Source organism: Gopherus evgoodei, chromosome 6, assembly GCF_007399415.2.
Source record: "Gopherus evgoodei ecotype Sinaloan lineage chromosome 6, rGopEvg1_v1.p, whole genome shotgun sequence".
Taxonomy (NCBI): Eukaryota; Metazoa; Chordata; order Testudines; family Testudinidae; genus Gopherus; species Gopherus evgoodei.
In genome coordinates this window covers 56317429-56332711 of record NC_044327.1, presented here as the reverse complement: position 1 = coordinate 56332711, position 15283 = coordinate 56317429, and the positions used below count along the sequence as shown (strand labels likewise).

Here is a 15283-nt window from a genome sequence, read left to right as displayed (position 1 = left end):
AGCACCAGAACCGTTATTTTAAGATTCCAACTAAGTACTGGGTAAAGCTCTTGAGCTTAGCTCATGATCATCCCAGTGGCCATTCTGGGGTGAACAGAACCAAAGACAGGTTGGGGAAGTCCTTCCACTGGGAGAGGATGGGCAAGGACGTTGCTAATTATGTCCGGTCTTGTGAGGTGTGCCAAAGAGTGGGAAAGCCCCAAGACCAGGTCAAAGCCCCTCTCCAACCACTCCCCATAATTGAGGTCCCATTTCAGCGAGTAGCTGTGGATATTCTAGGTCCTTTCCCAAAAAGACCCCCAGAGGAAAGCAGTACATACTGATTTTCATGGACTTTGCTACCCAATGGCCGGAAGCAGTAGCTCTAAGCAACACCATGGCTAAGACTGTGTGTCAGGCCTTAGCAGGCATTTTTGCCAGGGTAGGTTGGCCCTCCGACATCCTTACAGATTCAGGAACTAATTTCATGGCAAGGACCATGAAAAATCTATGGGAAGCTCATGGAGTGAATCACTTGGTTGCCACCCCTTACCACCATCAAACCAATGGCCTGGTGGAGAGGTTTAATGGAACTTTGGGGGCCATGATACGTAAATTTGTCAGTGAACACTCCAATGATTGGGACTTAGTGTTGCAGCAGTTGCTTTTTGCCTACAGGGCTGTACCACATCCCAGTTTAGGGTTTTCACCATTCGAACTTGTGTATGGCCATGAGGTTAAGGGGCCTTTACAGTTGATGAAGCAGCAATGGGAGGGGTTTATGCCTTCTCCAGGAGCTAACTTTCTAGACTTCGTAAGCAACCTACAAAGCACCCTCCAACACTGTTTAGCCCTTGCTAAAGAGAACCTAAAGGATGCTCAGGAAGAGCAAAAGTCCTGGTATGATAAACATACCAGAGAGCGTTCCTTCTAAGTAGAAGACCAGGTTATGGTCTTGAAGGCACAACAGACCCATAAGATGGAAGCGTCATGGGAAGGGCCATTCACGGTCCAAGAGCGCCTGGGAGCTGTTAACTATCTCATAGCATTCTCCACCTCCACTCTAAAGCCTAAAGTGTACCATGTTAATTCTCTCAAGCCCTTTTATTCCAGAGACTTAAAGGTTTGTCAGTTTACAGCCCAGGGAGAAGATGACGATGAATGTCCTGAAGGTGTCTACTACGAAGGAAAAAGTGATGGTGGTGTGGAAGAGGTGAACCTCTCCACAACCTTGGAACATCTGCAGTGGCAACAGATCAAGAAGCTGTGCACTAGCTTTGCCCCATTGTTCTCAGCCATCCCAGGACGGACTGAACGGGCATATCACTCCATTGACATAGGTAATGCTCACCCAATTAGAACCCCACCCTACCGGGTGTCTCCTCATGCCCAAGCTGCTACAGAACGGGAGATCCAAAACATGCAACAGGGGGGTATAATGCGCCCCTCTTACAGTGCATGGGCATCTCCAGTGGTTCTAGTTCCCAAACCAGATGGGGAAATACGCTTTTGCATGGACTACCGTAAGCTAAATGCTGTAACTCGTCCCAACAACTATCCAGTGCCATGCACTGATGAGCTATTGGAGAAATTGGGATGTGCCCAGTTCATCTCTGCAATAGACTTAACCAAGGGGTACTGGCAAGTACCGCTAGATGAACCTGCCAAGGAAAGGTCAGCCTTCATCACCCATGCAGGGGTGTATGAATTTAATGTGCTTCCTTTCGGCCTGCGAAATGCACCCGCCACCTTCCAAAGACTTGTGGATGGTCTCCTAGCAGGATTGGGAGAATATGCAGTTGCCTACCTCGATGATGTGGCCATTTTTTCTGATTCATGGGCAGAACACCTGGAACACTTGGAAAAAGTCTTTGAGCGCATCAGGCAGGCAGGACTAACTGTTAAGGCTAAAAAGTGTCAGGCCAAAACAGAGTGACTTACCTTGGACACCAGGTGGGTCAAGGAACAATAAACCCCCTAAAGGCCAAGGTGGATGCTATCCAAAAGTGGCCTGTCCCAAAGTCAAAGAAACAGGTCCAATCCTTCTTAGGCTTGGGCGGATATTACAAGCGATTTGTACCACACTACAGCCAAATCGCTGCCCCCCTAACAGACCTGACCAAAAAGACTCAGCCAAATGCAGTTAAGTGGACTAATGAGCATCAGAAGGCCTTTACCCAGCTTAAGGCAACACTCATGTCTGACCCTGTGCTAAGGGCCCCAGACTTTGACAAACCATTCCTAGTAACCACAGATGCATCTGAGCATGGTGTAGGAGCAGTTTTAATGCAGGAAGGACTGGATCAAAACTTCCATCCTGTCGTGTTTCTCAGCAAGAAACTGTCTGAGAGGGAAAGCCACCGGTCAATCAGTGAAAAAGAATGCTACGCCATTGTGTATGCCCTGGAAAAGCTACGCCCATACGTTTGGGGACGGTGGTTCCAGCTACAAGCTGACCATGCTGCGCTAAAGTGGCTTCATACTGCCAAGGGAAACAACAAAAAACTGCTTCGATGGAGTTTAGCTCTCCAAGATTTTGATTTTGAAATTCAGCACATTTCAGGAGCTTCTAACAAAGTAGCTGATGCACTCTCCCGTGAAAGTTTCCCAGAATCAACTGGTTAAAAATTGTCCTTAAAATGTGAAAAGTCTTGTAGTTACATAATTAGTAGTATATGTAAAGGTGCATGTGTTTTATTAATCTGTTTATTCTAAAGTTCTAGGAAGAAATCACTGCCAGTGTGGTTCCACACTGTCTGAGATTTGGGGGGCGTGTCATAAACAGATGGTTAAGGGTTAATGTCTCTTTTTCCTGTAAAGGGTTAAGAAGCTCAGTAAACCTGGCTGACACCTGACCAGAGGACCAATGGGGGGACAAGATACTTTCAAATCTTGGTGGAGGGAAGTCTTTGTTTGTGCTTTTTGTTTTGTTCGTTGTTCGCTCTCGGGACTGAGAGGGACGGGACATCATTCCAGGCTCTCCAAATCTTTCTGAATCAGTCTCTCATGTTTCAAAATTGTAAGTAATAGTCAGGCAAGGCAGATTAGTCTTATGTTTGTTTTCTCAACTTGTAAATGCTTCTTTTTGCTGGAAGGATTTTTACCTCTGTTTGCTGTAACTTTGAATCTAAGGCTGGGGGAGGGGTGTCCCTCTGGTCTGTATGAATCTGAGTACCCTGTAAAGCATTTTCCATCCTGATGTTACAGAGATAATTTTTACCTTTTCTTTCTTTAATTAAAAACTTTCTTTTTAAGAACCTGATTGATTTTTCCTTGTTTTAAGATCCAAGGGATTGGGTCTAAACTCACCAGGGATTGGTAGGGGGGATGGTTAATTCCTCTTTGTTTTCAGATCCAAGGAGTTTGGATCGGTGTGAAGCCTCTCAAGGCAACCTAGGGAGGGGAATGTCTGGGGGGAAAAAGAGGAGGATGGTTAATATCTCCTTGTTTTAAGATCCAACTTAGAGGGGTTTGGATCTGTGTTCCCCAGGGAAGGTTTTGGGGGAACAGAAAGTGTGGCAGACACTAAATTCTGGCTGGTGGCAGCGTACCAGATATAAGCTAGTAATTAAGCTTAGAAGTGTTCATGCAGGTCCCCACTTTTTATACTCTAAATTTCAAAGTCTGGGGAAAAAACCTTGACACAAGGAAAGACACTTTTTAAAAAAAGATGCTCTATGTCACGTGATGCGGCCTTACATTTATTTATAATAGGGAATATAGGGAATATAGCAGAGGAACTAAGGCCTCTAGGATGAAATGATTTAACGTTACACTAAACAATGAGGTAGGAAAGGAAGCAAAGAATACCTTACCCTAGTGGAATTGAAGTGGGTATTTAAAATACATAGATTAAAGCTACCAACAGAATTTGATGCTAACCTTGCTATTTTGGCAAGAAGTACCATGAATTCTTTAGGTGATACTCAAGTTCTGTCTCTCATCTGGGGACATTTTCAGGAGCACAGTCTTCTATCACCTAATGCTATTCTGCGGCATTGGCTTAGTCCTAAACAATAGGGATTGAGAGAGAGGAGGGCCACCTCCTATATCACCAACGCCATACTCAATATTGATTGTACAATTTGTAAACAATGTGAAAATGAATGTATGATGAACAAGAGTTTATTTCTTTTTAAAATAACATCATCTGCTATCATGTGCAGGATGGCTGTGTACAAATGTAATACAAGGGAATACAATGTGTCATGTTGTAGGGAGTGGCTCACAACTGTGAGTGCCAACTTCAGGGGTGACATCCCAGACCAGTGGTATGTTCTATAATGATTTCACCAACATAGTAGCAAATGTGAATGCCTGAATCACTATATGAGTCTTACTCTAGAGTCACAGACAGTCCCCTTGGGAACTGCAGTCTATCTGGCAACCCAGGCAAGCTGGATTTAGTGATAAATTTAATGATCTATGGTTCCAAAAGGTGACAGAGTTGTAGTAATCTCTCAGTACTGAATATCTTTTGAAGACTAAACCAGGTTGACCTTGAGGATCTCTGCTTCTGTTTCCTAGCTTCAGGCCAGTGAGTGTTCAAACAGCAAAGACATGAAGAATTTTCATGTCAGCTATCTATATTTTCTTCTTCCAGAATTAAAGTTGATGGGACAGGCTTCCTTGTACATAGCTGCTTTACAGATGTGAGAAGGCAATTAGCCCAAGCTTCATATTATGATGCTTCACAATGGAGCACTTAGTTTTAATACAAACAACAAGGAGTCCTTGTGGCATCTTAGAGACTAACAAATTTATTTGGGCATAAGATTTCATGGGCTATAACCAGGGGTGAAAGCAAGGTGGTACTGGCCGGTATGGCATACCGGTAAAAAGTGGCTCCTGGTACGGGCTCCTACCACCTTACTTTAAAGCGCTGCCGCTTTTGCACCCCCTGTTGGCGGCCCTGCCAGGTTCCTAGTGTCAGGGCTGCCAACGGCGGAGCGCAAGAGGGGCAGCAACATTAAAGCACTGCCGCGGCAGCACTTTAAGTAGGGTTGTTAAGCACTACTGCGGCAGCACTTTAAGCAGGGTCTTTGCCACAGCAGCGCTTTATTGTCGCTGCCCTTTTGTCCCCCTAGGCTGCCAATGGGGGGGAGAGAAGGGCAGCAAAAGAAGCAGCTGCCCCGGGGCAGGCCATTTAAAAGGGCCCAGGGCTGCTGCCACTGCTACAGTAGTGGCAGCAGCGGCCAGAGCCCCGGGCCCTTTAAATTGCTGCTGGAGCCCCGGTGGTGCAGGCCAGGTAGCCTGGAAGGGCTGGCTGGGGGATGCTGACCCCTAATTCTGCCATCTTCCTCCCAAGGCCCCGCCCCTTCCAGGGGGGGCCAGAGCTGGCTCCTGTACCGGTAAGTTTTCAATTTTATTTTCACCCCTGGCTATAACTCACTTCATTAGATGCATGAGGTGAAAAATACAGTAAGCAGGTATAAATATACAGCACATGAAAAGATGGGAGTTGCCTTACCAAGGGGGGTGGTCAGTGCTAAGGAGGCCAATTCAATCAGGGTGGATGTGGCCCATTCCCAACAGTTGATAAGAAGGTAGGCTGGGGAACCACTCCTTCTCCTGGGTTTAGAAGTTCAGAGCAGGCATTTTTACAGTTATAAAGCAAAACTTACATATTACCTTACAGCATGGGCTATAGATATTACAAGTAAGGTTAATGCATTCAGCAACTTACAAGTGTCTTATAGAGTCTGAACATCCTTACAAGTCCAACACCTATCTTGAACGGGACAAGTGGTCTGATTTCCAGTTATGAATTTGTCAGTGCTCAGCCTTGGCAAGAGCTGGCACCTAGTTTACCAGTTTTACAGAGTGCACTGTAGATGATTAGAAAGTTTCCAAACAACCTATACAATATCTGTGCTAAAGGACAGAAATGAACAAAAAATATCTGACTGATTAGAACAAAGCAGATATTACTTTCCTGGAAGTTCCTTTCCCAATTAAATATATGTTTCTGTTGCATGTTTCATGCTGCAGAGATAAAAGTACTTTTGCAAAATTGTGGGAAAGCTATATCAGCATTTCCCTTGCTCTTCAGTCCAGTGTGTCATGTTAGCAATTGTATCATACTATAGCTCTGTTGCGTTGCAGTTCTAATACTGCTTAATTCACCAACAGCATTTGATTCTGCTAACCATAAAATACTTCTCCACTGCCCTGAGCAGCTTCTGCTTCTTTCATGGTTTTCATTATTTTAGCTTTTGTTCCCCAACCTCTCCCAGCATTTACATTTTGTTAAGATAGACTAGAGTATAGTGGTTAGAACAGAGAACTGTGAGTAGGGCCTCCATTTACCAATCTGTAAATGAGGAATGTTTGCTTTCCTTTCTTTTTTTCTACTTCTGATCCTGAACTTAATTAAAAAAAAGGTAACTACATGCCAGGTATAGTAATATTACCTACCACTCTGGGGTTTTGAGGTTTTCTTAATTAGGTCCAGATTATCAAAAGTGGGTGCAGTGGGCACATCTACAAATCCCAGATTTGTGTGCACAAATCAGGTATAGTAATAGTGACGTGGGACAATTACATGCCACCCCCGCTCCTGGGCACTTCTAAGAGGCAATACTTTCCCTCTCGCAAGCACAGAGTCTGAGTGTAGCAAAATCCTTTTAATAAAGGAGGGAAACAGTGCAGCATTATGTTGGGGAAACACCACTAACAGGATTCATAACACAAACCATGAGCAAAAGACCCACCCCCAAGTAAGTTTGGCAGTGTCCTTTTCCTGTCAGGGTCTTAAATCCAGCAACCCAAAAGCTCACCCAAAGTCCCAAAAGTCGAGCACCCCAAAAGTCTCTTGAGTCGAGCAACCCAAAAATCACCCAAAAGTCCAACAATCCCAGTCTCTGTTCCTGAGTTCAAAAGTTTATCTGCAGAATTTTACCTCCCAGCCTGGGAGGGAGGCACAGTGTTGTAAAGGGGCACCTTACATGGTCCGAGGCTGACTTCCCGTCTCTCCATGGGCTTCTGCTGCAGCCTTCACCACTAGCCACGCCACCAGCCGCTCTACCCCTCCAGCCATTCCATGAACTGCTCCGCTCCACCAGCTGTCCCACAAGCTGCTCCAGTCTACCAGCCACTCAGTAACGAAGGTTCAGCCACACACACCCTGAGCACTCAGTGATTTCAGCATTTAGAGATTTCAGCTTGTAGTAGGGGAGCCTCAGTGCTGGTGCACCATTATCCCAACATGAATTCAGCTCAGTAGCCTGTAACTAGATTCCTAATAGAATTAAAATTAGCTCTAATATTCCACAGTAGAGAGAGAGGAGAAGATGCAATTAGCATTTCAAAAGGGCCCATACCATCAGGTACAAAGACCTGTCCCTACCCTCTCTCAATTCACTAGGTTTTGGAACCCATGTCCCTTGTCTAGTGAGTGCTACTTAGTTGATGGTGAATCCCTCTGGCATTAAACAGTTTCATTGTCCTCGATTCACATAATCAGGGTAACAACACTGTATTCTTCCTGCCCCAATAACAGAGAAACTGGGGATCCCGCAGCAGCCAAAGTGGCCATTTGGGCTGCTGTGGGTTCATGCTAGGCGGGGTGGGTGTGCCTATGCAAACAAGAATGGTCCCTGAAGTTCTTTTCCACAGCTCACCACCAAATGTCAGAGCTCATTCTGACTCAGCTTACACTAGTAACAGAAAATGAGGCAGGGCAATCAAATTTTAACACCTTCTGTTGTGAACTATTGGGTGGTCATTGTTCATCCTATCCTATTCTTTTGAGGAAAAATGTGGTTAGAAAGACCTTATTGCTGTTGCTAGATTCAATTTGTTTTGGTTTCAGTCATGCCTTGATGAAGGATGGGAGTGTACTTCATCTGTGTCAAAAGAGTTGCATTGATTAGTTACCAGTCAAATAAATTGCTTTTAAAGTTTACTCTGTGAATTTACACATGGCCTTGGTGGAGCCCTCACATCTTACTTCTTAAATTGCTTGTTAGTTTTGCAGTGTTCAATATGATGTGACAAATTTCTTGGTTTTTAAGTATGAAAACATATTTCTGGCAATGAGGGAGCATTTTGAAGGCTTTCCTTCGCCTCTTTGGAATGCTTTACCATTGATTTAAATGGAATTACTTGTAGCTCTAGGCCTGGTAGCAAGTGTTTACAACATCAGTGGCATAAATTATACAAAAATCTGTATGAGGTCAGAAGATCTTTCTCTTCTTACATGAGTTGTTTACGTACACATACTTTTGCTAATCAGTAACATGTAGACAGAGGACATATTCCAACACAAATGTTTTCAGCTCTTAGATCATTTGTACTGTATGTGGTAGACTGCATATTGGGGGCACTGGAAAAATACTGGTAATATTACCTGTTGAGCCTTTTGTAGCACTACATAGTAGCAAACATGGATCTCTGAGCAGGACACATCAGTGCAAAGTGTAGGCAGCAAGAGTTAAATGAATCATCTATGTTTTTTTTATTGCTAATGTAAACACTTTAGCAATGCTAATCAGTTGTACTGATTTTCTGTTTTGATTTTCCTTAATAATTAAGCAAAAGATCTGGAATGCAATCAAGTTTTACACTAGGGGGCTCATGCAAATGATTTTTTTAAAATATATTTTAAAATTTGTTAAATGTATCCAAAAGCAAAGTTGTTGAAGTTTTCTTTAAAAATAGAAAGAAAAAAGAGAAATCCAGTATACAGTCTACATATAAATAAAAATGTCTGTTTTAGTGGAGGAAATCACCACTTTGTTGGTATTACTAAATTGAAAATGCAGCTGCTTTTATTTGTTTTTAAACTAACTCCACACTAAATACCTTGCCATGCTATGCAGAATGAGAGGGAAGTTCCAGAGTGAAATGTCTTCAGTCAGGCCTGGGTTTTGAAGGAAGGTTTGGAAAAACTGGGCAATCTCTGTGATCTCTACTTCACAATTTAAAAAAAAAATAAATATTTTTTTAAACATGATCTTAAACTGCTTGCATATTTATTTTGTATTCTTGAGGAGGTACCATTAAGTAGTCTATGTCTATTTCATGTTGCTTCTACCATGTTCCAATGCATTTTTATTTTTTTCCTTTTAAAATAATATGTCAATAGGTTGTGTGAAACTACTCAGAAACTTTTTGTTTCAGATACATTTATTTTACCAAAAATATTTTCATTACTTAAAAAATTAACTCTTCAGTGGGAAATCTACGTTATTTCTACATCATAAGTTAGCTTTAACAATCTTAGAATTGTTTTTGCCCAGATTTCGGAAGCCATGGATAAATATAGAGTTAATCTTAGAAACAGTCATCAAATGAGGATACAGGGCCAGATGCTCAGCTAGAGTAAAATGGTATAGCTCTATTGATTGCAGTGGAAACATGCCAATTTAAACCAAATGAGGATCTGGCCCAGTATAGCAGATCTATAATAGATCTTCCTTAATGCATCTATAAAATCATTGTTTTAGTCTAATTTCTACTTTTACACAAAAAAGCAAATTCCAATTTGTAAGTGGATGATATTTTTGTTTGAAATGGTGAGTCTGTATATAGTTTCTAATTTAAGGTAATTGTTTTTAAGTAGATGGCAAATTGCTGCTTATGAGCCTTCATTCTAATCTTTTGTGGGAACAATAATAAGAGGCTGGGTCTTAAAAAGTAAAAGCATTTCAGTATGTATTTTAAAATTCAGTAGCTGAAAATTCAGCTACAACATATTCAAAGCAATTGGGCGGCATTTCAGTTTATTTTTAAGATGAGCTTTTTGATGGAGGAGGAAGTTGTGCTAGCATAGAATTTTATGACTTACAATTGGGGATTTTATATCAGACATCAATAAAATGATTTTTACGGATATTTTACAGTTAAATTTAGAAGCACAACAAAAAATTGGAACCAACTGTGAGAAAATCTTGCAAAAACTTAAAGCAAATTGGTTTTAAAAAAACCCGAAACATTGTCAATGTATGTACTTGCATGGGAATTATGGGTCTGATTCTGCAAGTTATTGAGCAATTCCTGGAGGTGGTGAGCACTCTATACTCTCATTGAGGGGCTTGTTCAGCACCTTGCAGGTTTGAATAATATGTGATTCATATATATATATATATATATATATATATATATGAAATATATGAAAAAAGAAAAAAGTGTAGCATTTATTTATTGTTACTTGTTTGTTTATCTGACTTCCATCTTTCCCTGTGATTTTGTTGTCAGTTTCACCATTCTAGACTGGGTAAACAATAATATGTATTAAAACATGCTAACTGTGAAGTTATGTGCATGTTAGTAGGATCTTCCATGTGTTAAAGATACAGTCCTTTTCCAAGTAAATCTATCTTTTTGCTATCAGCATAGGATCCAGTTCAACTCTCTGTGCACAAGCATCGCCCTTATATGCAGTGGGACATGTCTGTTCTCACAGCCAAGATCAGAACATGCACCCTTTTCAAAGTGCATTCAACCATCACTGGTCCAAGATCAGTCCTGATTTATTCACACCATTTCTATGCAAATCTTATCTGAATATAGATCTCTCTCATTTGCCTAGCTCTCCTCTGCTGGTGTGCACACACCACTGTGTATCATGCTGACCAATATTATCTAATTGTTTTCTTGTACTCCCCATTCTTTCTGTATCCTTTTCTTATCTCTTGTCTTATACTTAGCTAGTAGACTACTTAGAGCAGTTCTGTTCTTATACAGCTCCTAACACAGTGGGGTCCTAGTCCATGACTAGGTCTACTAGCTTCTACAGTGATACAAATAATAAGCAATAAGAGTATTGATTTATATCAATAGGAGGAAGTATGGTCTAATGAATAGGGCTTTGGACTCTGGAGACCTGGGTTCCATTCCTGATATAGACTTCCTTTGTGACCTTGTTCAATCTCTGATTCTAATCTGTTCCTTAGTTCCCCATCTGTAAAAGGGGGGGGGGGGATATTTCACTACCTCAAAGAGGTATTGTGAGGCTACAATCCATTAATGATTGTGTAGTACTCAGACATAGTAAGGGGAATCATTAGAAATAGATAGATGAAGAATTTTGGGATACAGTTTTTATAAGAGATGCTGTGCAAAAGACAGTTGTTTCACATTATCCAATTAACTCAGCAGGGGAATTTGCATATTCAGAATATAATTAGCCATACTGGAATTGGGCCAAGTATGGTTAGGGTGCTCCTTTACTTTTCAGCTTTCCCTGAATCTAAATTAAGACTTGTTGGCTTAATTTTTTGATGAGATTCAGAAATTTAAAATGTACGCTATAAATTCATCAATCTAGTTAGTCCGTTGCTTTCATGATTTCACTATCATTTTTTTTATAAGTGAAGTTGGGTCTTGTTAAATTGTGGGACTCATAGCTCTAAATACTTTGTCACTAGATTCAGGGCTGGCTCCAGCGTTTTTGCCGCCCCAAGCGGCAGGGAAAAAATAAGCTGCGATCGTGATCAGCGGCAGGTCCACCGTGCCGCTTTCTTCTTCGGCGGCAATTCGGCAGCAGGTCCTTGCCTCCAAGAGGGACTGAGGGACCCGCCGCCAAATTGCTGCCGAAGAGCCCGACATGCCGCCCCTTCCCCTTGGCCACCCCAAGCACCTGCTTGCTGAGCTGGTGCCTGGAGCAGGCCCTGCCTAGAGCCATTCTGTGAACAAGTGCTGTCTGCACTATTGGACAATACTCAACAAATTGCATCTTCATTCTGGTTGGGAACATCCCTGCTGCTTTAGTCTTCTGTCTTTTCTGAGCTAAAGATGTCAGTTGTTTTAATTTGTGTGTCTGTTCTGTGATATAGACAGATAACCACTAGTATGTAGACTGAGCCCATCTAACACAATTTCACTTGTGACACAGGTCTAGGGTGACCAGATAGCAAGTATGAAAAATCGGGACAGGATGTAGGGGGTAGTATGTGCCTATATAAGACAAAGCCTCAAATATCGGGACTATCGCTACACAAATCTCCAGAGATGAAACTGAAGTGCATTTACTTACTCAGTGCCATCTAACCCATTCACATTTAATTTCTGATTTTGAATTCTGTTAAGGAGAGCCTTGTATTCCTACTATGAGGCTGTCACCATGTGTCTTGCTGTTAAATGCCTGCTATCCTACATAATCCGGTTTGGGGCCAGATTGTAACTTGGTGTAACCAATGGAGTTTCACCAAGGAAGAATTTGTCTCCCTATGTTTATAGTTTGAATATTACCTTGACATAATATAAATCATGTTTTTGTTCACAGGTCATTTATTTGAAAGAATGATTATTTATTTGAACTGGTTTGTGTGCTTCCCGGTTGTACTGTTTCATCAGTGGACGGGGACAACATTATCCTTGAATCTTGAAGATCCAAATGTGTGTAGCCACTGGGAGAGGTAATGTTTCTATTAGCATCATAGACCTGATATGTCCTTAGTTGCTTCTGATTATATTTATTATTTATTTTATACAGGACATTTCACATGCTTTAAAGTGTTTTATAAAATAATGAACTGTGGACCAGATCCTGCAGTTACTACAAGGGGAAAAATGAAAAATTGGGCCATGTATATGTAAAGGGACTATCTTGCTTTACACTGAAATGCAGTCATCTCTGGGGTAGGATGCAGCATCCATTATAAGGACACCAATAACATTACACAACCATACAGGGACAGAAGCTAATAAGAATACCTTATCCAATTAACTCAGCAGGGGAATTTGCATATTCAGAATATAATTAGCCATACTGGAATTGGGCCAAGTATGGTTAGGGTGCTCCTTTACTTTTCAGCTTTCCCTGAATCTAAATTAAGACTTGTTGGCTTAATTTTTTGATGAGATTCAGAAATTTAAAATGTACGCTATAAATTCATCAATCTAGTTAGTCCGTTGCTTTCATGATTTCATTATAATTGCCAGTAGAATGTTCACATTGGGTAAGACAAGATTAAACAATAAGCATTTGTTTTCCATTCTTTTCATGTATGAAGATTATAATAATGAAACCATGCCTCATGGTCTCATTATCATTATTTAATAATGCCTACAACTGATCAGCTAGTCAGTAAGCCAGGCTGACTGTTAGTTTGAGGACATCTGTAGGTTATTTTTCCGGCATCAGAAGTAAATTGTATTATATATTTAAGTGTTGAGAGTTTTGGTGAGTATTAGTAGAGACACATGCCTTATGGTGATATTTCTATACTTTATGGGCTATTTATCAAAAATGGCCTCTAAGGGCCTGATCTAACAAATACTCTGAGATTCATGTGGAACATTTCAACTCTCTAGCCTTAAATTCTCACATGCAAGTTAGAATATGCAAAAACTTGTTTTTGCTGATATATATCAAGTAGTTAGCTGAATAAATACCCGGTTTCTGAATGTCAAGCACAAAGCCAGAAGCTTGTTTGATATTACTTTATATCCTATATGGGGCATGGCGGGGTGGGGAGGGCTGTCTTTAGCTCTAGGGATGATTTTGAAGGAAGCTACAAGATAAATGTAAACAAAAAGAAAAGAATTATCTATTGCAAGATTTCTTTAAGATAAATAATCAAAGGCTGGAGAAAACAAAAATGTAACAAATCTGCCTAGTGTTTCTAAATGTCAACTTTCATTCATCCTTCCATTTTCTGGGGCTTAGAATGTATACAATCACAAACTGAAAATTGCCATAGCATTTATATTCCCATTCAGAACAGACAGTAGGTACAAAAGAATAACCACCAGCTACCAGTTTATTGCTGCTTGTGTCATTGGTATTTCCTATAAACTTTAAGTAAGAGGCTCGCCCAGTAATAAAACCCTCATTACATGTGAACTGAGATCGTAGTAGGAATGAACAGAGCTGGCCCTGTGTAAAGTAAGAAGTGCAGAGCCCCAGGGAAGTTGAGGTAACCCCCATAACATTTGGTTGGACAGAGTATGACAGCTGGATGGGATTAGAGTTGTTTGTCTTTAGGAGGATGCAGGAACCAGCAGGGAGTGGGCTCTGGACACTTGGAAAAGTTAGATCCCCAATGTCCCCTCTCAAGTTAAGTGGTCAAAACAGGAAGGGAAGATTGTAGGTGCTGTCTTGGAATAGATATTGACTGATCAGGGACACCAAATGTGTGGAGCCCTATTTGGCCACACACTTGGCACATGTTTGTGGCCAGCCCCGGGAATTAGCACCACAGAAGAAAATGTACCCTTCACTCTCATACGTTATAATCCCATTACTCGGTGAAAAGTTGATTTATTGCCAGCACAAACAGTCTGGTTAAGAGTTTTCTAAGATTCAGTTATTATTTTCTCCTCTGAAATGTAGAAGGATTCCACTTGCGCCAATGGCTTCTCTGCAGGCTTTGAGTCCCAAACCACGTATACTTTCCCACTGGGTTGCACATGTAGTTTGGCAGGAAAAAAAACTAACACTTTAAAATTGTATTTCTTGGTAGCCATTTTAAAAAATGTGTTGATCTTTAATGTCCCGTACTTTCTAAGCCTCGTTCAGAATACACTTTCTCTCTTTAATCTGTTACAGGAAATAATTGTTCTACACACTGTCTGCAATTATCATCCAACATATTTCTAAGATTGCTGTCATTTTAGTATCTAAGTATACCATAACTTTAGGTATTCTCTTAATCATCCCTCTAAGTCTTTCTATTCACAGTATTCAAAGAGGATTTCAGGTACAGTTTTTTCAGACATTTCTCTAAAAGTCCTAGCAGATTTTCTCTCTCTACTTTCTCTGGTTGGCCAAGAAAGCTCATTTTATGGCTCCAAACTTGGCTCTCCATCTGCTCAGTGAGATTATTTAAAAGCTTATTCCCTTGATATATCCTCAGGAAAATGTATTACAAATTTCAGTCTCCTGCCTTTATTTCTCCTATTTGGTCCTCACTTGAGACAACTGATTTTTCAGATTTACATTACTTTTCTTTAAACAATCCATTCTTAGTTCCATTTGGTCAGATATATTACCCAGCAGAGAAATCCCTGCCTGCATGCAGAACAATTTTCTTTTTTTAGTGAGGTCTGTGATTTTTTCAGTTCGTGTCTTCTCTCTGTTCTTTAAAGATGGTTGGTTCACCTCTTAATTAAGCTTGCACTTCCTGATGAGCTTCAATTTTACATATAGTTGTCATTTTTTAACTTTAATATTCATCAGGAAACATCTCAGTACAAGTGGATATATTCATTACACTATTGTGTCTTGTGCTGTATGTTTTTAATGTGGAAATTGCAACATGGTAGACATTAAAAAACGAAACTGAAATCAATTTTATGTTTGGCTATCTGTTAATATCTGCATAATATAGGATTTATTAGGTTGTTAAGATCCAGT

At 40.8% G+C, this 15283-nt stretch overlaps 1 protein-coding gene across 1 annotated transcript in view; it reads left to right on the top strand.

Annotated features, from left to right (window-relative positions):
• MEGF10 (multiple EGF like domains 10) overlaps nt 1-15283 on the top strand; it is a 158257-nt gene that overhangs the window by 36005 nt on the left and 106969 nt on the right. Inside the window, exon 2 of the mRNA XM_030566126.1 lies at nt 12209-12341. Within this exon, the coding sequence (XP_030421986.1) occupies nt 12226-12341 (116 nt within the window). The 5' untranslated portion in view covers nt 12209-12225. The remainder of the gene's footprint in view (nt 1-12208; nt 12342-15283) is intronic.